The sequence below is a fragment of the Alosa sapidissima genome, chromosome 13 (assembly GCF_018492685.1).
Source record: "Alosa sapidissima isolate fAloSap1 chromosome 13, fAloSap1.pri, whole genome shotgun sequence".
Lineage (NCBI taxonomy): Eukaryota > Metazoa > Chordata > Actinopteri > Clupeiformes > Clupeidae > Alosa > Alosa sapidissima.
The window spans coordinates 5,151,040-5,177,409 of NC_055969.1; the positions used below are offsets into that span (position 1 = coordinate 5,151,040).

Genomic DNA, 26,370 nt, shown 5'->3' on the forward strand with positions numbered 1-26,370 from the left:
TCTGACACAAAGTTTTGTTTGACTGGCTGCGACACAAGATAACAACATTGACGCCAAATTGCATCTAAACTCGAACACGACATAGTCATACTTTCCATTAATAACACATGACAACATCCAAAAACGTGTTAAAGGCCGTGGTCTTCTACTTTCTTTGACAACATTTTCAGTTCCATTTCATTCACGCTTCAGCAATGGGCGTCTAGACATCCTCCGTTCATAAATATTCACGCTAAACTCCGCCCTGGAAACTCAGAATATCAGAAACCGTATATCTGGTAACAACGGGATCAAAAGAGTAGATATACTTATACTTTTGTGTTAGATAAGAGTTGCTGAGTGGGCAAAATCTGTGTCTGATTTTGTTGTGTTTGTTGCTGTTTGTTACTGCACACTGAATCTGTCAATCTCTGCAGAGATACTCTAAAAGATGATGACTCTTTTTGGGGAGAGCAAACGTGTAGTCACCTTCCTCACTGAAGCCAAACCCAGCCTCTAGCAGCACTTTAAGAAGGGTGCAAATGGCACCAGTGAGATCCCAGTTTAATCTTTAAGTAAAAATTGACATTATTTCTGTAAAATAAACAACCTTACTTGAAGTTGTGTGCACTAATGTGTTTCTTTTTTTTATTGAGGAAAAAGTTACAACATTTCTTTTTACTGTTTTGATGTCATTTCCAGACATTACTGAACCTCTACTCACCTGCTTGCACGTTCATCCTACACTTACCTCTGCCTACACCATTACGCATGCGGCCATGCGTCGTAGTTTTTTCCCTTTGCTCTATGCCACTTCGAGGTAATCGCCTGCCTAGCCTGTCTGTCAGCTGAGCTCCCCGCCTCCATCGGTCATCCCACTGTCGTACACCGCTATCTTTAGTAAGGCTTAACCACGAAGTTGCGCAGGCTGAGACTGCCCACGAACTCTACCTGGAAACACTCGACAGCCCTTCTATATATTTTTGGTTATCCTTTACTCGAAAGTGTGGTTTATATATTTTTTTAAATATGGGGGAATGACACGTACATTTTCACCCAGCTCCGTTTGATGTGACAAGCGTGTTCCAGGATGTTGCTTCGGAGACGCATTGACCGACCTCCCAGGGCTAGGCTATGTCCCGGGCTACTGTTGTGTATTGTGTTCGCTACCGTAGCTGCCAGCGTTCCAGGTAAGGATCATTTTTAGCATAATTGTTTTTTTCTGTATCAGAATTGGGGTCACGGCACTGTTTTAGTATACATACAGCTGAATCGCCATGGATAGTCAAAGTAACTTATGTTTGTTTTGTGGGCGCTGTTGGAACTCCTTAAGCCTTCTGAGTAGCCTACTTGAGGCATTTTCTGACATGCTCTGAGCAAATTGATCAGTTTTCGACATGTAGGTTTGGTACCTTAATGAGTTTAATGAGTTAACTTAAGTTTTTGTGTAAATGTGTGAAAGGGTCTACTGACCTAGCTGTTTTGCAGTTCATGTGTTAAGCGGTGGTTCAGACACAACTACGAGGCAATTGTATCATCAACAGGAGGAGGATGCCGTATGTTGAGGGGGGAAATAAACAAATCTGAACTGTAAAATGTTTATGGATCGGATCATCAAAGCAATTGTAAACATCGACCTGCTAATTGTTTTGTTACTTTAAATACCACAGATGTAGAGGTAACCTCACAATAATAGGCCTATCCTAGTTTTGGGTGATTTATAGGTTAAACAGGGTGACTCGTTTGACACCTGTCATTCTCGGAGAAAAAGATAGGCTGCTGTCATTGTCACCATTTTAAACAATATGGGATTCGTCTAGGAAAAAAATACTCCACCTCCATATGTGATATTTGAAAGTAACGTGAGTACCTGACCCTAATATTTTAATAGTTTGCCAGCTGGCGGTAGAATACATTTAACAAAGCAACAACTATGTATAGAAAAAATAGAGCATACATTATAGTCTTGTTTAACCTGTAACATTGGCTACTTCCCTTTACATTAAGTTCATGAGGCATCAGATTAATCATTTGTGAAGATAGAAAAAGGCTGGATGTGGGAAGAGGAACATTGTGTGTGTGTGTGTGTGTGTGTGTGTGTGTGTGTGTGTGTGTGTGTGTGTGTGTGTCTGTGTGTCTGTGAGTATGCCTGCCTGTGTATGTGTGCAGCAGAGATAATCTCCTCCAGCTCTTATCTCTGAATCCCGTGGGAGTCCCAACAGCTGGACACTCTAGTCCACAACCCCCCCCCCCACACACACACACTGATTCGGATGGGATACAAATACTCAGCAGCAGTGCAGTGGCACATGTAAAATCACTGCTCTCCGAAACAACATGGTATGCATGCAATGAGTTTTGTCAGAAGCAGGTTATTTATTTTGCCATAATGAAGTTCTTATTTATGTTTGCAATCTCTCAGTTATGTGTGTGCAGGTACTTGTGTGTTTTAAACATTTGTAACGTACCAGACATATGTTTCATATTTATTCAAGTACATTTACAGTTTATTGTGTGGAGATATTGTACAAGTACATTCTGGTTGCTAGCTTATACTGTATGTTGTGTAAGCTAGTATCAGAGATGCCATGTCATGATGGATTAAATGGAATCTGTATTAAGCCAGCTCTTTGAGTGACCAGTCACAGAGGCCATATCTGCTGCATAACATCTGTGTATCGCTGAGTTTATAATCAACATCATTACTGCACTTGGTGGCATAATGATTTGCGTTGCTGTGTAATTATTTGGATCTGTCTGGCCACACTGTCCATTGAATGTATTTGTCACAGGTTTCCAATACATGTTCCCATACACAAAAACATATTTGTTTTTTTTTTGGGGGGGGGGGGTTCTTTGGTAAAGGATATTGCTTACCTTTAGTGCAGTGCTATTGTATGATATCCTTTGTGGGGAGATATCTTAAAGGAGAACTCCGGCCATTTTTTCCATAGGTCTCTGTTTCTCTCGTCGGTACGACCCCCACCCCCCACCCCCTAGCACCTACAGTGCTACACTGTGGGGGCATCTGCTACTGGGCAGTCATGGCCTACTGGTTAGGGCTTCGGGCTTGTAACCGGAGGGTTGCCTGTTTGATCCCTGACCAGTAGGAATGGCTGAAGTGCCCTTGAGCAAGGCACCTAACCCCTCACTGCTCCCCGAGCGCCGCTGTAGCAAGGCAGCTCACTGCTCCGGGTTAGTGTGTGTCTCACTGTGTGTTCACTGTGTGCTCTGTGTGTTCACTAATTCACGGATGGGATAAATGCAGAGACCAAATTTCTTGTATATGCAAGTATATTTGGCCGAGAAACCTGATTTCAATTTTTTACATTTACATCTTTAAAAATTATGCCCCCAGAGTGTAGCACTGTAGCTGGGCCGAAATCTACCTAGAGCCTAGGGCAAATTATTTTAAGAATTTTTTGGGTTTCCTTTGGAATGGAACCTAGGATATTTGGTTATTAGAAAATTCCTAAATTAAATTATTTTAGCTGAGAAGAGAATGTATTTGTGTTAAATTAATATGTTGTGCTTTTGGAAAAAGAGCACTGATGTGTCTTTTCATAATTGACTTCTGTTGAGATGGAAAGAGATGTCAAGTACTGATGACTTTGATAAATGACATCCAGTGGTAATCAACAGGATCTGATTATTCAGGTTTGCTCACAGATCTGAGGTTAGATATTGAACGATTCGCCTATTACAAGTTTGTTTACCATCAAATTGGCTTCATAAAGGTGAAAATCTTGCATAGTGTACCTTTAATCAAAGAGAAAGCACAGAAATGCACCTTTAACTAAAAGACTGATAAGTAAATATTCATCTCACTTAGAATAAAAACTGTGTGAGAAATTTTATATTTTCACAGAAGATGACTGAGAGGGCCAATTGTGGTTATTCATATGTCCCTGTGATTGAGTGAGTGGACAGTCCGATATATTCTCTCGGCCCCCCTCTGAGCCTGCATGAACTGAGTCACTGATGCTCTGCTTACAGAGAGCTCCCCTCCTGTTGGCGCTTGGGGTGGCCTCTGCAGCAAATCCCACTCAGATACATACTTACATAACCACTGGTGAAGAATGGCATCGGGTCTATGGTCATCACATTGTAGGCTTTTTGCTTTTTAATGACTTTTATGGTTTTAATTGAACATCAAGAAGGGAGATCCAAGGTCTAACAGGAGCAAAGGAGCAGGACCGAAGCACTCAATGCTTAAAGTGATTTTTATTCGTGCAAACTGACTAACGTTTCGACGCCCATGCGTCTTCTTCAGAGTCAAAAAGAGTCAAGAAGACAGATGGGCGTCGAAACGTTAGTCAGTTTGCACAAATAAAAACACGTTAAGCATTAAGTGCTCCGGTCCTGCTCCTTGGCTCTTGTTAGACCTTGGATCTCCCTTCTTGACTTCTGCATCCTGTTCCGTGAGCACCAACCAGGCTGAAGCGCAAGTGACCCCCTTCTACTTTTAATTGAACATGTGCGCAACTGTCATCCATGAGATTGCTTCGCTTGATATAATGAGAGTGTATGTGTAATCTCTCAAATCAAATTCTCTCGTAGTAGCCTAGTTTGTGGTCTGGACACCTCAGGGTTGATTTTGCACAACCTTTAAGTAGCATGAACATAAGACAGTGACTGAGTCCAGGGGTCTGTATGGCATATGGTGCTCTAATTCTACTCACTGACGCTGAAGGTGTCCAGGTCTTTTTGCCTGGTCAGCTTTTACTCTCTCTACCTTTAGAGAGCTGTGTCTGACCGCTTCAGAGAGTAATGGATCATGACCATAACATTAATTATATACCAGGTGCTCAACGTGACCTTCATAAGTATGAAGGCAGAGCTTTGATCAATTTAGTTGAGAGTCACAGCAAATTAGCCACCATGTCATGGTAGTGTAGCTGGTCTACTGATTGTAGAGTTTCTGGACACATCTTTGCATTTCATCTAAACTTTCCTAACTAAAGCATTGTCACTGAACATTTTGTGAATGTTGAACTTGAGGTACAGTTAGTGTTCATGGTGTCATCTCCAGTCTAGGTTAGTTACTGCCGTCGTTGAGTTCCCTCCTCCTAGTCCTCCTAGTCCTAGTTCTGCAGTGACTAAAAAGAGATGGGGTTTTTCCAAAGGATTGTGTCATTCTGAGAAGGCATCAGTGATGTTGTCGTTCTGTGTGTGTAGATGTTTGTTTCCTGTGCTGCCCCATAATGAGAGCACAGAGCAGGTTATCATGTCACTGTCTACTTAGAGCAGTGGGGGTGGCTGGGGAGGAGATTTGTGTTTCTGCTGTCTGTTTGTGCAGTCACAAAACGCCCATTATCTGTTGTTTCTGTTGTTTTGTTTATCTTGTATTGTTTTTTTTATTATAAAAAACAAATCATCAGGTATTGCCCTGCAGACCCATTGTTTGTGTTTGTGCAAAAATCATGCAAAAAAGAGCTCTCAAATTCTGGATGCATCTCCAAACAAGACCCATTGTCACACTGCATTTTAATGCAGTAAAAAACTCAAGATCTAAACCCTGAAAAGAGTCCTCTGAGTCAGCTTGTACTGAGACTAACTAATCTCCCCCTAACAGATATTAATAACTTCTCTCAGACAAGTGCTGCTTTCAAACTGAACACCAATAAGATCATTCAATAATCTAAAGAAAAATATTTGGAACATTGGCAAAAGGAGACAAAAATCCATACAATCTGAATACCAATTGGAGGAATATCTCTTTACTGTTAGAGATATAAAGCAGAGACAGACCCTGACCAAATACAGACTCAGTGACCACAGTGTCACCATAGAAAAAAAGCAGACTAAGAAAATCCCTGTTATCAAGAGACCAAAGAATATGTGGTCACTGCATAACAGGTGAGGTTGAGACAGAGGTGCACTTTCTTCTCCACTGTGAAAAATACTGTATTTTCCGGACTTAAGTCACACTTTTTTTCATAGTTTGGCTGGTCCTGCGACTCAAGTGCAACATATATATATATGTGTGTGTGTGTGTGTGTGTGTGTGTGTGTGTGTGTGTGTGTGTGTGTGTGTGTGTGTGTTTCCTCTTAATGACACATTCTTTGACTGGTGCGACTTATAGTCCCGAAAATACGGTATGCAACCATACTTTGACAGGCTTACAAGTCTAATCTTAGGGTTCCCAAATCTAAAACAACAAGAAAAAATGGCAGTCTTACTTGGACAGCAGGGAAAGACAGCAGATCTTGCCGCCAAATGAACTGAATGCCATAAGGCAAGGGACAGTGGTTACATAAATAAATACTACTTCTATATATATATCATTGCATTACACTATGCAAGAACACACCACACATACACAGGCACACACAGACACAAACAAAAACCATACATCCACACACACACACACACACACAAAACATGTACACATACATACATACACATTCACCACTTTGTTTGTTAATCTTGGATGCATATGTATTTACCATGTACTGTATTCCAAGCATTCTCTATGTAAATGTATGTTTAATGTTCTGCTTTGGCAATGCAAAAATATTTGTCATGCTAATAAAGCTTTTTCGAATTGAATTGTGAGAGAGAGAGGGAGAGATTTGTCAATTATTTATCAATTATTAAATTACACTTTCCTGAATCCAACCACCAACTGTAGAACATGTTGCTATGTATCTGTAAGAGTCATGATAACCCTTCCTGTGAATAGCTCAAAGCAGGGCTGTAGTTATTAGTAGTTAAGCTTTTGCCTGGGTGTCCTGTCCTCTGTACTGTATGATTGTGTCACTGTCTTAAGTGCCCAAAGTAACTCCTAGGAAGGAAGCTTATCTAGAGAATTCAGTTGAGTGGGTGGCAGTGGCTCTACCAGTCAGGTGCCTGTCGTGGCATTACCCCCTTTTGTTTTATACTCTGAAGAGGAGGCTTCCCCTGCCTGCTCCTACTGGTCAGAGCTACTTGAATGGCCACACATTCAAATGTTTTATTACTAACATAGTTGAAGCATTCAAATGACACTTGCCCCTTGTGCCACTCTATCAGTCCCTGTGGCCGTGTAGTATCTCTGGGAACAACACTGTTTGCTCTCAGACTCATTACGGGCCGTGGCTGATATTCATGGCTTTGGGTTCCAGCCAAATGTGTCATTTAAAGCAGCTTCTCGGACCTGGAGTGCATTAAGGATCTCGTTCGCCTAATACATCTCTGCTGCTCTCAAGAAGTCATCAGAGCAAAAACGCCTACAGCAAAAACCACCTCCATCATCGATAGAGACTTTCTTGTAGGTGCTCTTGTTAGCTTACAATGTGTAAGTAGAAGCCCTCCGCCAATCTCAAACAGAGAACTTTACACACTTGAATGCGCTGCATTGTGGCTCCCTCTAAGCACACAGCCCATTAAAAGAGAGATAGGAGGGAGAGCAAGAATGAAGATGTGATGCACATCTTGAGAGGGAAGAGAGGCAGATGGAAAAAGACAAAGGTGGAAAGAATCTGGTTCTACCTGTTTACAGTGCAGACCAGGAGGGTAGATGACCAATCACACCTCTACTCCATGAGCAGAGCATCATGTGGTTGCATAACCCTTAACTGCTTCCTTGTCCTTTTTTCCTCATTCTTACCATTGTGTTGGTGTACCCAGAGCACCATTGTCTGCATCAGTATTCAAACAAGGACATTAAGGTGTTATGGTTTCTGTTGTTGTGGAGAGCCCCATGGAAAGATTTCGGTTCGCTTCTAACCTCACAATTTGAAACCCGCCTGTAGTCCATTTGCACGGAAAGCAATATGATGCCTTTTCCTTAAGGAATTAAGCATTGGCTTTTAGTCAACGTGACTTAATTACGGTGCAAGGCAAAACAGGGAAGCACAGATTGGGTTGCTTTCTGAGAAGGACTGCAGCAAGCAGTTTCTGGAAATGCCACTCGTTCAGCGGTGGTGATACAGTGGACCCAATATGAGTCATCTCCGAATCAAAACACTGTTGAAAAACGGAGCACGTTTTGACCAAATGTATATGTTCCATCACAGCTATTCCAATCCACCTTACCACAGCGCAGAGCACAAAGACGTGTTGGTGTTCTTGTCTCCCACTGATCCAGGGTTAGTAGACATTTTGCATGTAGTTTAATGAGAGATGGGAGCCGAGAGAGCCTGCTGTGTGCCAGCTCTGGAGGCTCCTCTATTTAAACAGGTGGACTGGAGTCTCTGAGTCTTTCTCTCCATCTCCATGGAGTTCCTCATGGACTCCTGATTCCAAAGAGGAGCTTGGATTGGAATGTCACCTCGGCTGTTAGTCGTATATCATAACATAGCATGGCTGTACCAGTGTATTCTTTTTGCCCACTTGTCTTTCACCTACACTAAAATGTGTGTTTTCCTTTTTTAGTACTAATTTAATTTATTTATTATGGAAAAAGGGATTCGATATATCGCTAAGTTAAATGCCACCTCACAATCAGAGTGGTTCTTTATACCATCATGTGTTTCCCTGCTCTGTTGTCTCCAATCGTGTCTCCAGCTTTTTTTGTCAGTGACTATGAAGTGTAGTGTGTTTGTGTGTGTTTGTTTAGTGATTTCACCAGTATGAATGAGGAAGTAAAGTCAGCATTTGTTCACCAGCTTTCCTCAGTATCTGCTCTTTCACAGATTTCTAAAATACCTCCCTCCACACAAAGAGCTCAAGACCACAAATTCAGGGCAATATCAAATATCAGGGCAAACAGTGATCAACTCTGGCCTCTCATTGTCTACTTGTTTGTAACTTGTAGTTCCAGTTTACTTTTTCTGATCTAATGTATTTTACTAATCTGATCTAATGTTTGTTTTTTTACTAATAAAAAGGGCAGGCCGTGGCCCACTGGTTAGCACTCTGGACATGTAACCGGAGGGTTGCCGGTTCGAGCCCCGACCAGTGGGCCGCGGCTGAAGTGCCCTTGAGCAAGGCACCTAACCCCTCACTGCTCCCCGAGTGCCGCCGTTGAAGCAGGCAGCTCACTGCGCCGGGATTAGTGTGTGCTTCACCTCACTGTGTGCTGTTTGTGTTTCACTAATTCACCGATTGGGTTAAATGGAGACCAAATTTCCCTCGCGGGATCAAAAAAGTATATATACTTATACTTATACTTACTAATAATGAGTTATTTTAGTACTTAAGCCTAAAGCATCAATTGTTGCGCCTCCATATAGCTCTCATTATTATTTAATTTGTTTTCTTTATTAGTAAAAATCACTCAATGATACTTGCCATATTAAATAATAAGCACAGCCTATAGTATATTGTTTAACTGACTGCTATGATGAAGGCCGTTCCTGTGGTTAGTCAAGCTGGCACCTGACACTGTGCTAAATAATGAGCCGCTAGGGAGTGGGACAATGTACTGATACGCCGGGCAGTGATAAGGTGTTAGAGTGTGGGAAGAGCCTGTGTTTACAGGCCTTTCACACTCTTAAGTGCTCGCCTGAGACTCCCCAGGCTCCCCACGGCCAGTTTAGAGACCCGGGGATCGACTTGCACCTGTTGAGAGAACATGTTCTGCAAGATGTGAGTTTTAAGTGATACTGGCAGAAAAGAAAAGCTCATCATATTTGAGGGGCGTGTGTGGAGATACTGGCAGTGCCCTCGGCTTCCAAAGATTAAATACTCCCTTCCTTTCTGAGCGGAGAAACAGGAAGCCCGAACAATGGAACACGCCTGTCAACACTTAACTGGGCTGCTGCCCGCTTCAGTTTCCTGTTGCATTCTGTCTTCACCCATCTCCCCCCAAAGCTATTAGCATGGTCCTGTCTTCTTCAGAGGATCCCAGCACTGTCTTCCTTCCTGGGCTGTTGAACATACAATACCCATAGAAGTGTGTGTGTGTGTGCACGTGTGCATGTGTACAGTATGTGTGTGTGTGTGCATCTGTGCGTGTTCATGTGTGCATGTGTACAGTATGTGTGTGTGTGTGCATGTGTGCGCGTGTGTGTGTGCATGTGTACAGTATGTGTGCATGTGTGCGCGTGCGTGTGTGCATGTGTACAGTATGTGTGCATGTGTGCGCGTGCGTGTGTGCATGTGTACAGTATGTGCGCATGTGCGTGTGTGCATGTGTACAGTATGTGTGCATGCGTGCTGTGTGCAGTACTTGACCAGTAACTTCAGGTTTAGTTGGCATGTGTCCCGCCGAGCAAAGCAAACAGTGCCACGTAAGTGCGGCTTCCCCGCTGGGCTGGCACGGTGAGCCATTGGCCATGCCTCCTACTGTTCTCCCAGATGATGCTTACCGATGGCTACAGCCTGTCGCAGATGGTTCCTATGGCCATTTGTCATGTGATTCATATCAGTGTTATATAAGTCTATGCGTCGGCCATGGCAGATTGACCTGATCTGTTTGGCACCGCAGTGATGTGCCTTGACCTATTTCAGGCTGTCTGTGTATGTGCTTGATTAAAGGGCAAATACTCTTCTAAGGCTCAGGTGAAAGACAAACAGGTAAAGAGGAACAGAGAAAGAATTTGATAGAAAATGGTTTTGATGAAGATGTCTTTTTCTCCTTTCGTCTGTTTTTCTTTTTACAAACCTCTTTGATTCTTTCCTCTCCTTCTTTTCATTTCTAATCCTCCCTTCTCTTGTTGTTCTAATAGCTGCAATTTGTTGTGACTCAAGCTGCTACCCTTGTGGTCAGGCTCCCATGCATGATTCACTCAGTCCATAGCTCACTGATCATAAAATCTGACAGTAAATGTTCTCTCTCACGTCAGAACCTGCAGGCAATTTCTGGTAAGTGCAGTCCGAGGATGAGTCGGTCGTGCGACATTAGGATCATACATTAATCAACTGAACAACAGAACTGTGCCACTGAACAATACAATGATGGAGAAAGAAGGTTTCGTTAGGGCCATAACGGGGCCGATAACCATAACGAGGGCCGTAACCATAACGATAAAAGTGTCCACACTGACCAACGATGAGCAAAGTCTCTCTTTGTGTTAATGAATGTGATGGGTAAAATGTGATGGGTTCTAATTGGCTGTTGCAGTAAGGCTATACACCAAAACCTGATTATGTTTAATTGTAACGAAATTATGTTTTGAAGCAATACACTACATAGCAAAAGAAAAAGAGCCATGACAAAGAGGGAAAGACTGCAGATGTGTGACATGTATTCGTCTGGAAAATTAGCCCTTTATTCTTTCTTTGTTGTTTTGTTAGGTCACAGTACCAGCTACTACCAGCTTCAGCTGTGTGTTGAACATTAGGTGAATGCATAAGTGCAAGACATTAGTTGGTGTGTCTGACTGTGTTGTGTTTGTCTATGTACTGTGGTTTTGAGAGCCCTGTTGTCCTCAGTGTTGTTGGAGCAACATGTTTGACTTTGATCAGGTTTTTGGCTTGTTGCTCTGCCCCCTCGGCCCTCTCTTTGATCAGGGCAGAGCGTGAGATCAAAGATGGAGGGAATAAGGACGGATCACAGGAGGTGGCGTCACAAGCGGATGGATGATGAGAGGATGAAGTCAGTGTAGAGGGGAGGGGTGGAGAAGAGGGACAGGACAAATGAACAACAAAGAGCAGAGATGAAGTAAGACTGTCAGTATGATTTTATTGGTGTGAGTGTGTTGGAGGCTGTGGATGTGTGCGCGTGCGTGCGTGCATGCATTCATGAGTGTGTGTTTGTATGTTTATTGGAGGCTGTGTGTGTGTGTGTGTGTGTGTGTTTATTGGAGGCTGTGTGTGTGTAGGTTTATTAGAGGCTGTGTGTGTGTGTGTGTGTGTTTATTGGAGGCTGTGTGTGTGTAGGTTTATTAGAGGCTGTGTGTGTGTGTGTTGGAGGCTGTGGATGTGTGTATGTGCATGCGTGCCTGCATTCATGTGTGTGTGTGTGTGTGTGTGTGTGTGTGTGTTTATTGGAGGCTGTGTGTGTGTGTGCATGTTTATTGGAGGCTGTGTGTGTTTATTAGAGGCTGTGTGTGAGCGTGCATGTGTTCGTGCGTCCGTGTTCGTTTGTGTGTGTGGGACTGCTGAGTAAGTGTGATTTAGCAAGTGTTTCAAGGCCAGTAAAGAAGGGGAGGCTCTGCCAGCAGTCCCACCAGATCACAGCACAGCTTGGGGAGTGTTGCATAAGAAAATGCCACCCTTACAGGGACATGCAGTCTTACAGGGGAGAGTGGGCGTCCACAGAGGGGACACACACACACACACACACACACACACACACACACACACACACACACACACACACACACACACGCACACACATCCATCCATGTGTGTGTCATCACAATTAACTGTCCATTATCCATTGTTCAACAGCCTGGTTGCCTGGTAGAAAAAGTTGTTACTGAGCCTGCAGATCCGGCAAGGCCTTGAGACTGCAATACTTTGAAGTATACCAAACGGAAGTTGTACCATACTGCGGCTAGAGTGACTGGGGTCTTTAATTACTCTTTGGTCTTCATTTGACGGAGAGAAGCTCACTGCAGTGCTTTTCAGCCGTTGGCAGTGCAGCTCCCAAGGTATGCAGAGATGCCACCAGCCAGGATGCTCTCTGCTATGCCCCTGTAGAAAGCCCGAAAGATCTAGGTCCTCATGCCAAAGCTGTTCAGATGAACGAGGTGTTGATGTGCTATTTTTGATGGCAATGCCAATGAACTTGGCACTCTCTTGACTCTCTACAGCTGAGCTGTTGATGGTGATGATGGGTGATAGTGGTGCTATCACAGTTACCCTGCATGTGTATTTGGCTATTCCTGATGAGGCATGTGTATGAGACTGATGGAGTGAGCGAGAGAGAGAATGAATAGGAGTGCCTTCACTTTAGTCTTTCTCATTTTTAAGACCCTGAGGAGTGCCGTTGCCTGGCAACATGTCATTATGAAAAACGTGAGGTGTCTGGGGAAGATTCAAGGGGCGGAAAAGCGAAATTGCTGAATTTGAATGGGAGAGCGAGGAGCACTACAGAGCCATAAACTGGAGTGCCTTTAGTGCAAGCCCTCTCATAAACCTACCTGGCCTCCCATCGTATCCCAATGCTCCCTTGGCTACCTCGTACGGAGGCTTGTTGGAGCACCTCAATGAATTGCTCTGGCCAGATGCATGGGAGTGAACTGCCTGAACTCAAACGTTCTTGTATCCACAGCTTGGTCCTGTATCTCTGAGATGAAACGCTGTGCCAGGTTTATCTGTCCCCAGAAGACAATGTACACCTTAAGCTCTTCAAGGTATACTGATTTTGTTATTGTGAGAGACTTTAGTGACAAATGGATGTTTGTATTGCAAGATATTTTACGGTGAGTCAGCCTGCTGCTTATGGGATCATCATACCGCTCTCCATTTTGGGTTTGTCTGGTTTAGCAACTAAATAGTTTTCTGTTTTTAGATGAGGTATCATCTGACCTTCTGTCTGTCTGCCTCTGCATATCCCACAGCGATTATCACTGAATCTGAATCGCCTTCCCCATCTGTTTTGCCAAGACAGTTGTCTGGGTCAGGTTCAAGTGCAATGCAGTGAGCATCTGTCACATATTTTCAGAAGAGTCCCTATGATTATGTATTTAATGCTATTGTATGTGTACAGTGCACGCAGTTATGTAGTTAAGTTGGGGGATTTTGTGTTTGTATATTTCATTTTGTAGTTGGCACTTCGTAATTTTTTTTCTGGTATTCAACTTTTTACTTGGAATTATGGTGTAAGCAAAAGTGTATCTCTGTCTATAATGGAACCTAAGTCTGTAATGTAAGACAGCAGGGAGAAGGGGATGGATCATTTGACTGGTGGCTGTTTATTGATCGTTCCACTTATCGAGCCAAAGATTGCACAAATCATTCTCCGGGTAGCATTTTGTGTCTCAAGCCTTTGTCTTGGTTTCCTTCTCTCTTTTATTGCCTATTTCACCTTTACTGTCAGCATCACCTTGCATATCCCTGTTCCGGTCCCAGTGATGGATGTCGCCGGTCCTTTTACCCTCTGAGTCACGCCCCCACCCCATCCCCAAACCCCTCCGACTAATGTGCATTAGTGACCTGCTCACCAGACACACAGATGGATAAAGATTTATGAAAATTGAATTTCATTGAATTTCTGTTTTCCTAAAGAGGTGTGTGTGTGTATGTGTGCGTGTGTGTTGGAGTGGATTTTAGTCCTATTCTTCTGCACTTCCGTACTCACCGAAATGGATGTCATGAACACACAACATTTACTGTGTGTGTGTGTGTGTGTGTGTGTGTGTGTGTGTGTGTGTATGCACGTGTATGCACGTGTATGAAGTGCTCTCAAGAGAACCCACTTGAGTGCCCTCTCAGGACCCTCTAAGAGCTCTAACTGGTTTCCCAGTATTCCAATAATGCCATAAATTGTTATGTGTGGATTGGTTGTTTTTATATGTTTTGGGTTTTACTTATAAATCTGACATCTCATTTCCTCACTTAATACTGAAGTGAGACGTTGCACAGGAGATCTGAACCCCTTTACCTGAGTTACGTACATTAGTCTGTCCATCGTGTCACCGTACAGATCTCAGGTCAGTCCCAGGAAGTGGGGCAGGTGACGGAGGGGGTGATTAAGAGAAGCAAAGGTCTGGGAAGTGTAGGATGTTCCGCAGGAGAGGTTGTATTAGAACAGTGACTCACTGCTTCACTCAGACTAACCCCATTAAACCTCTCAAGAACAGGCCCGCACACACACACACACAATCTCTCACACACATACACACACAAACACACACACTCATATGCACACACACTTATGACCCATTTTCTCCATTTCAGCTCCATGGGGCTGTAGACACACTTATGGGGGTGCACAGCAGGCCGGAAAGAGTGGATCACAAACCGAGATTAGAAAAGGAGTGATTGCCTAAAGAAAGATAACAGGAACGTCTAAAAAAGGCCTGTTGACGAAAGGGTATTCATTTGATGACTGAGAATTAATATCATCCAGAAACTCAACTAATTGGTTCTCTTATTGTATAATAAAACATGACATGACGCGTAGTGCAGGTGTTGTAATAGCATATAGTGTGTGTGTGCTTGTAGGTGTGCGTGTGTTTGTACACCAGCCCACCTTTGTTGACTGTAATGTGATAAGCACGTCTGTTTGGCATCTGAAGCAGATGTTATTTTTATCAGATGATCCTGTTTTTGCCTCTGAAACTTCAGCAGACATGTGATGCTGACCATTCTGCCATTTCTGTGTGCTCTAATGAGGGAACCAATAGTAACACGTTATCTCTTTCTCTCTCTCGTGTGTGTGTGTGTGTGTGTGTGTGTGTGTGTGTCCCTGTGTGTGTGTGTGCCTGTGTGTGTGTACGTACGTGTGTGCGTGTCCTCTCTGCTATCTCTCCAGCCAAGATCTTTGGTGGCCGCCTCGCATTATGGGTAGTTGTTTAACAAAGTGGTTGATCGGATCTGTCGCTCTGCTCCTCTGAAGGATTTCAGCTCCGTTTGACCTGAAACGCATTGTGTGAACTCAGTGCTTTTGTCTAAATGTGATATTTTTGGACAGGCTACCTGAGGAGAACCACAAGATGATCTTTGAATAGCACCATAAAACAAGAGAAGGTTTTTGTGAGCAGTGCTAATAGTTTATAGCAGTTGTGCCTCAGTGGTAACAGAACCCTCTCCTCCTCTCTCTGCCTCTCTCTCTGTCTCTTTCTCGCTCTCTCTCGCTCTGTCTATCTCTGTGGCCCCACAGAGAAGCGATGCCCTCATCATATAGACTGTGCCCGGGAGAAGCGGGAGTTCTGCCAGCCAGGCTCCTCCCGCTGTGGGCCCTGCCACACGCCATTTGAGGAGGATGAGGAAGGGAAGTGCGTGATCCGAAAACACCACCGTCCCGGTAAGGTCACACACACACACACACACACACACACACACACACACACACACACACACACACACACTGCTCATGAACTATTTATTGTAGGGTAGATTGAGTACAGTTGAGACACTTTTTGCTCACACAAAATCAAACAAAAAATAGATACTGAAAAGAAGTTATTTTCCACACGACATTCATTGCCATTCACATGCCATTTCCATCAATGATACCCATAAGTAGTTTATATTTTTCACAATTAGCTCATAAACATAAGGTGCATTTTTGTCTTGACTGTGTCTCAACTGTACCCATATGGAGTACAGTTGAGACAGTAGGCTACCTGATACAGTTGAGACACCCATTTTTAATGATGTATAGTTCACTGTAACTGTTCATTGTAACTGTTCATTGCAAAATGGAATAAATAAAAACATAGCAATTGCAAAGTGTTTAATTTAAATTCATTAATTTAATTTACATTAGCATTGGTTAAAATAAATAAAACATAAACAAAATATGTGACACAGGAACAGATATGGCGAACGGTACAAATGGAATGTTCAAGTAATAACACTATCAAAACAATGTGTGTCTCAACTGTACCCCGCTGACCACCTCACACATTTCTCTAGATTTTGCAATGACCTTACAATGTCATAAACTATGCCAGTTTTTAGGGCACAGAATAACGTTTGTAATGATACCAGTTACGTTTAACAGTCACATAAGGGTAATGAGCTATTCATTGTGGAATGTACATGGTGAAGTGAACGCCTAAATATATATACCATTACATATATATGCAATGGTAATTCCATTATGCAATGGTAATTCCTTCCTTGGAATTAATTTTTCTAGTTTAATCATGTTGTCATGGATCTTGTAAATGTTGAGAAAAAATCCTGCATAGTGTGTGAATGTGTCGTGAAGATAAGATATTTGTTGTTTGGGCAGCATGGATACATACAGTTCTTTTACAAACACACACCAGAACACACACCACTCTCAGACAAAAGCCTTATGGGTATCACACCATTTAGAATAATGTAGTATTGTTCTGGTGTTTAATTCATGTCAGAGTGATAGTGTTGGTCAGGATGTGGAGCTGTGGAGATAAAGTGCTCTGTGGCTTGGGAGTGTGCGGCCACATGTCAGATCCGTCAGTAAGGCCTTTTCTCCACCCACAGGAAGTCTACACACTCCTCAGTGAGCTCTGTGTTCCTCGTAGTACATGATGGAGACAGAGAGATGGATAGAGACAGAGAGGGGAAATGAGAGAGATAGATGGAGGTTCTTTGGCCAGGTTTACTGTGGTGTGGTGCAGTGCAATATGGTGGACTAAAGGTGGCATTAGTGTATGGAGCCTGATGCACATACAGTAGCCTTAAAGGAAAACTCAACGTAACCGAGTACTGTCGACACAAAATAAAGCAAATAAACCTAGCTCGAGTTGCTGCAGCCAACAGCTCTAGCAGCCAGGCATCTACGGTGCTACACTCTGGGGGCATGTAGCTGTAGACTGTAGCTGCCTGGTTGATGTAGCTGTTGGCTGCAGCAACTTGAGCTAGGTAGCTCTGATTTTGTTCCATTTTATTTCGTACTTACAGTACTCGGTGAGCTTGAGAAAACAGAGATCTATGTGAAAAATCGTCGGAATTCTCCTTTAAATCTTTCCCTCGAGCCTGTTGGACAGAGTTGCTAATCCATCAGGGAGGAATAGAGTAAAGCAGACATGAAGAAGAAGTGCAGAAAGAAAGAAGAAAGAGGATAAAGATGGAAGAATTTGCTACTTACTTTCTTTCTTCCTCGTCTCTCTTCCCAGCTCTGGCATTCTGCCTCTTGACCAGGGAGAGATCTCTTGAGCTGAAAAACTGGTGAATCTGCAGCAATCTGATCTAGAGCTGATGTTTTAATCCTCCCTCTGAAGACACTCAAGCTTGCACATGCACACGGGCACACACACACACACACAGACACACACACACACACACAGACAGACACACACAGCACATGGCCAATGGCAAATTTAATCAGACTGAGAGTGCTATAGTGCCTGCTTGTGTGTGTCTGTGGCCACACATGTGCAGTCATTAATCCTTCCATCTCTGTACTTCTCTCTCCTCTCAACCAAATTGTAATAGTCTAAGAGGACAGCATGGTTGTGTAGCCATAAGCTATGAGTCTCCAAAAATGCCTCAGCCCTGTGATATTGAGTCATTCCGTATTACTTCCTGGATTTGGAGTTTCAATTATGTCTCCCTAAATATGTTGAGTTGGTTGGTTTTGTTTGCTAGGTGTCTGGATGTGTACCTTGCGTGCTTGATGTTGTCTTTACTTGCCTGAAAATCCCCCTTCTTCTGACTGCTAGTGCATAATATCCTTTGGCAGTTCAATTATTCAATAGGACTTTGCTCCTAATACTAATCTAAGCTACCATTAGCAACCAGACACTTCAGGACCCTTCCTCTAGTTTCAGAGTTATAATGTTGATATTGTAGCACCCTCTAGCGGTGTCAGTGGAATTACCTGCTTTGGGCTCAGATTGAAGTGTGTGTGTGTGTGTGTGTATGTGTGTGTGTGTGTGTGGGGGGGGGGGGGTTGAAACTGTCTGTCTGTCTGTCTGTCTGTATGTAGTTGAGGACACAGCACAAAAGAATGTCACAACTACGGTATGTGTTTATGCATTAGATCACAAACGGATGTTAGCTATGAGGGAGTGTGCTGTGTTAGGCAAACAATGAAGAGCTGCACTTGCCAGTGGTGGTGATACACTTGTAAACTGTGCGTTGTCATGCATAAAGGATTAAAGGTTTGACTTTAGGTTTAACTTTAATTAAACTTTTCCGTATTTGTGTGTACGCGCGTGTGTGTGCGCACACCAGATGTGTGCCAATGTATTATCTGGACAAGAGGAGTAAATATTGCTGATGTAATGACTTCTGTTGGACTGCTGGTCTTTTGTCTTGTATAAATCACAAATACATTCAAACACAGTCATTATGTCTACCCACTAGGAGGACATGTACAGGACAAGGCCATGGGAGGATCACCACTGCCTATTGCATTGACCGCTACTATTTACACTGCTAGGGCCCTCAGCATATTGATGCATTTGATCCCTGTAATGGGAGCCAATTTTATGAAGACAAATATTAAACACAAAGTCCTCATCCACCCTATTTGTGTTCTCTCATATTTGCCCGTCAGGAGACATTCAGACTGAGCTGAACAACGCCAACAGTGCCAGTGTGTGTGATGAATGGAAAATTGTTGTGCAGGATCAGTCAGGTTTTTTGTTGAGTAGATGTTGATGATAACATGACCATGGATTATCCCATGTATTTATGGTCTGGTTAATATTACACATTAACGCAATGTATGGTAGGGAACTGTTGTTATCACTGTTGGGAATACGTGGTGGTGAAGCTTGCCATTGTAGTTGGTAATTTTCCGCTGTTACCAATGGAGGGCAGTGTAAGGCAGAGGAATGACACTTGCTCATATTTGTAGAAGTTCAGATTCAAAGAGAGCATCTTCTGTTTGCTGTCTGAGTACTTTACTTTTGAATCTTCTGTAGATTGTGTATAGCCACTGCCATTGGTGTAGGAATGTTATCATATCAGTACTTTTCAATTGTAGCACTTTCATTTCTCTGCACCATGACAACTTTTATGGTCCACTGAAACTCTGGGTCTCAAACCTCTGCTCACTGCTTATCATTAATAAAGATTTTACTTGGCCGGCCTCAACTCCAGTCACTTCTCCTTTGGTGTGTTTCTAACCACCCCCACCATTGCAGTGCTGCAGGATCCCAAATCACAGTTTCACACATTTGACAGACACTGGAAGGGCTGCCCGGCAAGACCCATCCCTTTCCCTGGACACTGCAGATGGCTGAGCCCACCTCCCCAGACTCCTGCTGTGGACTCCTCTCTATACAGTGGAGGGATTTCTTTTTTAGGTGCTGGTGGTGGGGGGGTCTTCTGAGTCGAGACAAAGCCCCCCTCAGTGAAAGTGCTGTCGCATCATCTCCTGGCCATTACAGCAGGCAGATGGCCGGCCTTCTGGAGCGTAAACAAATACACAGTAAATCACGTCCACTGGAGTGGCCAGCGGACCCACCCCGGGCGGGGTTAATGGCAAACTTAAACCGTAGGCCACGTGTTGGCATCTTCCGATTTAGATGCTGTGGATGTGATGGTTGGTCTGCACTCGTGTTGATGCTAAGCTAACATTTAGATTGAAGTTAGTTTCCAGTCAGAGGAGGACACTTACACCTCCTTGGTCAGGAAATGTGTCATGCTGCATGTGTTGTTTACGCTCGACCGCACAGTGTAGAGGTTTCTCAACATCTTGACCAGTGGTGGTGATGCATTGAGCTCTTCCAATAAGTCATGTGAATGTGCTTGCTATATGCCATACAACTATAATTTCAATATTACACACACACATACACATATAAACACACACACACACACGCGCATTTGTTAGCATCATAGCATCATCAGTAGAGACATGACTTCTTTTGTGGTTTAAGCTACATGTTTGTTTCTCAGATTGGTTGTCTCGTGTGTGTGTGTGTCAGTTGTCTGTGTGTGCGTATCTGTGTATTGTAAAAAGCATTGCTTTGTGTGTGTGTGTGTGTGTGTGTGTGTGTGTGTGTGTGTGTGTGTGTGTGTGTTTGGTGCGTTTGGTGTGTGTACTGATCACCAAAGCTCCCTGCGGAGCTCCCTGCCTTGGCCACACACACACTCCTGGTGGTGGTTGCCATGGGGAGGTCCCTCGTAGTCCTGGAATGTGTGCTGCTGTCTGGCTGTCAGTGTTGTTAAACCATACACTTCCACTGTCCTCCTTTTCATTTCACCCACAAACAAACACACTCTCTGGCACACTCTCAAGCACACAACAAGATGACTGCAGCGCACACATACACACACACACACACACACACACACACACACACATATACACACACACACACAAAGCAATGAAATTTGATCAGATGTAGAACACAGTTAGTTGCATTTTGGGGGCAAAGGGGTACTCTCAGTCAAAAAAAGTCTGAATCAGGCTATGAAGTCATATATTGTTTGAGTTCCTTAAAGAGTTGCTTCACAAAAGGTATTGCTCAAATGCTGCTCAGCAGACAAAATATCACACGCTCTCTGCTCTTTTTTTTCTACAGAGACTTCCTATTCAGACTTGGATGAAGAAATTGACTTCTTGTCCTCTGTCATTGCCAAACAGCAATTGTCCAAAGACAAACAGTCAGGTTGGTGGCCTGACAACAACCTCGACTGTACTGAACGATAACTGCTATGATGCTAAGATGTTGTAGTAAAATGTTGCTTATTAGTAATGAAGAGATGTTTGCGACATATAGCTACTAAAACATTTTATTTTCAAGACCAGCGAGCCACTTTCTCTGTCATCATTATTTAAATGATTTCTCTCTGTCCCTCCACCCTGCTCTTTCTCTACCTACCTCTGTTCCCTCTCTATCACACACATCCACACACAAAACACATACAGTTTCGCCATCTCGAGTGACGGACGGGTCTCGGACAGACGGAGACGCCCAGCAGCGCGCTGTTCTCCAGCCGTCCACCACGCCGGGCCCCTCCACCCCGACGCACCAAACCCCCAAACCCCCGCTGCCCCTCACCCAGGTGGCCCGCAGCGGTCCTGGCGCCCGGACCAACCTCTCCAGGGACACCCTGCTCGTCAGTAAGTGTGCTGCCACAGGATGCCACGGCCTATGCAACAATCTCCACACAAAAAAAACAAATGTTGTACTCCTGACCGATATGTGCTGTGTTAATAAAATAGAGTATATTATTAAGTACTAATATTATCGTAAATGGACACTAGACATCAAATGACTATAGTACAGTATAGAAACGGTAGAAATGTTGGTAGAAAAGACAGTTTTAGCTGTGCTGATTAGGAAAGACCCACATCGGGTCCATTTCAGTGTGCTGCTGTCTCATTGTTCAGACGCTTAGGCAGACAAGCAGCTAGGGGATGAACCGAAGGACTTAGTTCTCTTTAGAGATGGCAAGAAAGGCAGGAAGGGTGATCCGAGATGCGGAGGACGCATCAGAGACACTGTTCTTGATGGAGGAAACGGAGCTCCTCTACTTAGAGGCTCTGGGGCTTGCACTTCCATTGTCGAGCCCTTTGTCTTTCTTTTTGCTAAGCCTCTCAGAGTCTTTGTGTGGCATCCTCTCTCATGTGGTTCTTTTGCTAACTCACTCTCTCTGTCTCTTTTTTCTTTTTCTCTCTGTCTCTTTCTCTCTCTCTCTTTATTTAGTTGTAATCTCCATCTGTATCATCGTTGGAACAATATCTATGATCTTTGCAACTGTCTTCTGGGTGAAGTAAGTGGATTTGTTTTGAACACACGCACGCACGCACGCACGCACGCACACACACACACACACACACACACACACACACACACATGCACACACTTGTATCATATTGTATCTAACACAAACCTTGGGATAAACGAGTTGACAAAACCCCACAATTTTCACCCTCTCCTTAGGCTGCAGAGAGAATCGCGACTGGCGCAGAAGGTCGACTACCCCGCATTTGGAACAGCAGGCCCAGTCAAGATGCCCTCTGCCAATGGAACTAAGGTATGGCCTCATCATACTGCATAAATAGACCTACAACTCTTTCATTAGTCCTCAGAACTCACCAGCACATCACTCATTACAGTCTCATACTACTTAACACAGTGCACTGCTCAGCGCAAATTATTTTATATACTGAATGTGTAAGTCTCAGTGACAAATTACCCAGGCAAACCAGTAGGCAATAATGACCCCATTGTATACATTTTGATATGTGATTTTAAATGGGCATAACCTAAAGCAGAGCTATGTATGTCAGTTACTGGCACAAAAGTTTTTTTTTTTATTTTGAGAGTGAAGTTTGTTTTTGGTGACTGCTATTATATGTGATTACTAGAAGTGTAATTATAGATTGTTTATTTTGGAGATGTAGTTAATGCCAAGTCATGTCATCAAACAGTGGGTTCTTCACCTCTAGCTCTCCAGTCTGTAAGAGATACACACCAGAAAATCCTATCACATATCAGAATCATGCATGCTTAATGTCTGGTTAACAATAAGATGTGGAAGATGGAATGCATGAGACCCACGTCGTGTTGAAGATGTAGTTAATGTATAATCCTCAGGGCAGTTATCATGTTTCTGATATCAGGCATGCTGATAGTAATGAGGCAGTAATGACTTTATAACCATGCTGTTGTAAAAGTAGTGGGATAAAAGTAGTGATGTTTATTTTGAAATGACACCATAAAACTAGAATTGTATTGTATTATGTGTCTGTCTCTCTTGGCTGGTGTAGCGGTCTGGAGATAAAGATTTGGCTCAGAGTGCCCAGATGTATCACTACCAACATCAGAAGCAGCAGATGCTTTCACTGGAAAAGTAAGTCTTTGTCACACATACCGTCATTTCCCAACTATTAGCTGCAGCTTATACATTGATTTTGCAAGATTTCTTCAGCTATGAGGTTAATACATGGGGGCAGTTAATATGGTGTTAATATGGTTTTGATTATTTTAACTCGCATTAAAACACTGTCCTGCGGCTTATACACAATGCGGCTAATACACAGAAAATTACTGTACACACACACACACACACACACACACACACACACACACACACACACAATCAAACTCTTGTCTTTCAGTTTCAAAACTCAAAACAAAGCTAGATTGTGGATAAGTGGGTGTTAGATGGTGTTTGTGGTGGGATTGCCCATATTGGAAACACGGATTCTCTAGAGATTTATTACATTACATTACATTACATTTAGCAGACACTTCTTGACCAAAGTGACTTACATATGTCAGCTATATTACAAGGGATTACATTGTCCCCGGAGCAACTTGGGGTTAAGTGCCTTGCTCAAGGGCACAACGGTGGAAGCCGGGAATTGAACCAACAACTTTCAGGCTACTAGCATGCTAGCCCAGCTCCTTAACCACTACACTACCACCGCCCCAGATTTATGGATAGTGACTATGTTAGGGTGCTCATAACAGGAACAAAGGCTGTCCCTGAGATGTATACATAAAAGCTATGGTGGGGTTGCTCATAACAGGAACAGACGCCGCCCAGAGATGATGAAATAGAAGTTGTGATGGAGTTGCTCATAACTGGTATAGAAACTGTCTAGAGATGAACTGAAAACGTATTTCTGAGAATTTTGAACGTGGTTTGCAGTGCAGACCGAGTGCAAGGATGTAAAAGGGAAATAAGATAAATGGGGTTTCTGTATTCTGGTACGTAGATGTTCAGTTCTTAATGCAAGCGTGTGTGTGTCTGTGTGTGTGTCTGTGTGTGTGTGTGTGTGTGTGTGTGTGTGTGTGTGTGTTTAGACATAAGGACAATCCCAGAGTGTCTGAGTCAGGGGCTACATCTGATGAGGAGAATGAGGAGGGGGACTTTACTGTGTATGAGTGTCCAGGACTAGCACCGGTAAGAAAAGTCCCAAATCTTATTGTTAACCAGACATTAAGCATGCATGGTTCTGATATGTGATATGTGGTGTGTATCTTACAGACTGGAGAGCTAGAGGTGAAGAACCCACTGTTTGATGACTCCACTCTAAACCAGCAGAGGAATCACAAGTGACCTGGACACACACACACACACACACACACACACACACACACACACTCACACATACACACACACACACATACACACATATGCTGATTGCAGTTCAAATACCCAAACCTCACCTGAGGCCCTTTGTTACAGATGCCCCTTAGAACAAACATAATAGGGAAACTGCCACAAAAGAAAGAATAATAAACAGATTCATATGGACTTGTCATGAATACTTGTGAGGATTCATCTGTGAATTGTATTCACAACTCTCTCTCTTTCTCTCTCTCTCTCTCTCTCTCTCTCTCTCTCTCTCTCTCTCTCACTTCAGTTTTTCTCTGTTGTTTCTGTGGTTTTGGACTTGCTTTACTGGCATTATTATTTTTTCTTTTGAGTAGAGTACTTAGAGGTATAATTCTGTGTTTTGATATTTCTTGTCTGTCACTGATATCAGATCACTGTCTCCCTGTTGTGCTATCCTTATGTGACCTGGAATAAGTCATGATCTCATGACTTACTAACTTGAGACACCATCAACCACAATTAGTGATTACTGTCCGTTTTCTATGAGAGCTAGTTACTAGTGGCACTTCAGTGTTTGTACAAACAAACAAACAAAAGGAAGCATTCCCTCTGACCGTTCTAAAAAAATCTGAAAAGTCCCTCTGGTGTCGATGCGCCTACTGTTTCTCTGGATCATCATTCTTTCTCTTTCTCTCTGACTTTCTCATTTCCGCACACTATTACCATACATAGAAATGCATCAGTCGATCATCCTGTCAATCTGATGCATAGTTATGCTCCCTCTGTCTGCCTCTGTCATGCCTCGACCTCTGCATTTTCCTCTCCCTTTCTCAGACCTAATTAATGTGTTAAGGTAGAGCAGAGGTTGAAATCAGATCAAGAATTTATTGGTCAAACGTGTCATGTCTGTAATGACAAAAACAAGCCATGAAGTCATGAAATAGATTGGATGAAGGGTCGAGAAAGCTTGCAGCTAAGCTGTGAAAACTGTTTTTTTTTTTTTACTTTTTATTACAGTAAATTGACATGATATGTGTCTACATTGTATGGTGTTTAGTTTAAATTAGATTCTACATATTTTCCTGACATACATGTTCACCTTTGTCCAATGAAATGTTAATTGTTCTTACAAATATATATACTGTATCTAAACATATCAGTTAGAAACTGATCAGAATCCCCTAAAGTCTGCAGGAATACCACTATATTGCTCTTTAACTAAAGTATGTCTTCATGTACTAATAAATATCACATAGTGAAATAGAAAAAGCCTGGTCTGCTGATGTATATTCACAGAAAATATTGATTGTGTCACATTTTATATATTTGTACATGCAAGACCCAAATAAACATTGAAACCATTAAAAGAATATAATTGTAATATGTTTGTAATGAGTCTGATTAAACCCCACTGGCGCCTATCTACTAGCCTCCTCAAGTATCACTTCTTACAATGAAGGCTCTATGGGATGGGAAGGTCAGTGTTGTGGTCTTTGGGGAATTTCCATTAGTAAATCTAAAGATGTGGTTCTCAAGAGGAGGCCCACTAGTGGGGAATAGACACATGATTGGTGGGCCATCACAAACAGGAGGAAGTGTGTTTTTTTTAAGGCCTATCTTTATTAATGCCTTTTTTGACAAGCAAGATACCACAATACATTCAAATAGGCACACACAAAAATAGGAGTCATAAACAGGCCTTCATATAAATTAAAACAATATCAGATCCAGGGGGCCAGGACGGTAAATGTAACATGGAACCAAAATGCAAAAATAATAATTTAACGTTACAATTTCGCTTTTTGTTTGAGAACCACTGTGCTCTAGAGTGAGTCATCCCATGGTCGATATCTACCAGAGAGGGTTAATACCCATGTTATGGTTGTGGTGCAGTAGAAAGCTGAGCACATGCTTTGTGCAGTGTTTTTTACAAGTTGACTGTAAAGG

At 43.0% G+C, this 26,370-nt stretch overlaps 2 protein-coding genes across 3 annotated transcripts in view; one reads left to right on the forward strand and one right to left on the reverse strand.

Annotated features, from left to right (window-relative positions):
- LOC121680692 (high mobility group nucleosome-binding domain-containing protein 5-like) overlaps nucleotides 1-26,370 on the reverse strand; it is a 692,414-nt gene that overhangs the window by 471,195 nt on the left and 194,849 nt on the right. The window lies entirely within an intron of this gene.
- Nucleotides 832-25,801, forward strand: npdc1a (neural proliferation, differentiation and control, 1a). 2 transcript variants are annotated; one of them, XM_042060259.1, is made up of 10 exons: nucleotides 832-1,169; nucleotides 15,620-15,763; nucleotides 20,931-21,017; nucleotides 21,278-21,472; nucleotides 22,059-22,125; nucleotides 22,296-22,389; nucleotides 23,126-23,208; nucleotides 24,168-24,267; nucleotides 24,352-24,456; nucleotides 24,503-25,801. In XM_042060259.1, the coding sequence occupies exons 1-9, from the start codon at nucleotides 1,070-1,072 to the stop codon at nucleotides 24,421-24,423; spliced, it is 942 nt and encodes a 313-aa protein (XP_041916193.1). In that variant the 5' UTR covers nucleotides 832-1,069; the 3' UTR covers nucleotides 24,424-24,456; nucleotides 24,503-25,801. The 2 variants fall into 2 exon arrangements, with proteins under 2 accessions (XP_041916193.1, XP_041916192.1); XM_042060258.1 differs by having other exon boundaries at nucleotides 24,352-25,801.

What these genes read in the sequence shown, in the direction of transcription:
- npdc1a (XM_042060258.1), top strand. Translation starts at nt 1,070, where the DNA reads ATGTTGCTTCGGAGACGCATTGACCGACCTCCCAGGGCTAGGCTATGT. An exon ending in GCAACTGTCTTCTGGGTGAA is followed by an intron (nt 22,126 to 22,295) that starts GTAAGTGGATTT and finishes CCCTCTCCTTAG; the next exon opens with GCTGCAGAGAGAATCGCGAC. An exon ending in AGTGTCCAGGACTAGCACCG is followed by an intron (nt 24,268 to 24,351) that starts GTAAGAAAAGTC and finishes TGTATCTTACAG; the next exon opens with ACTGGAGAGCTAGAGGTGAA.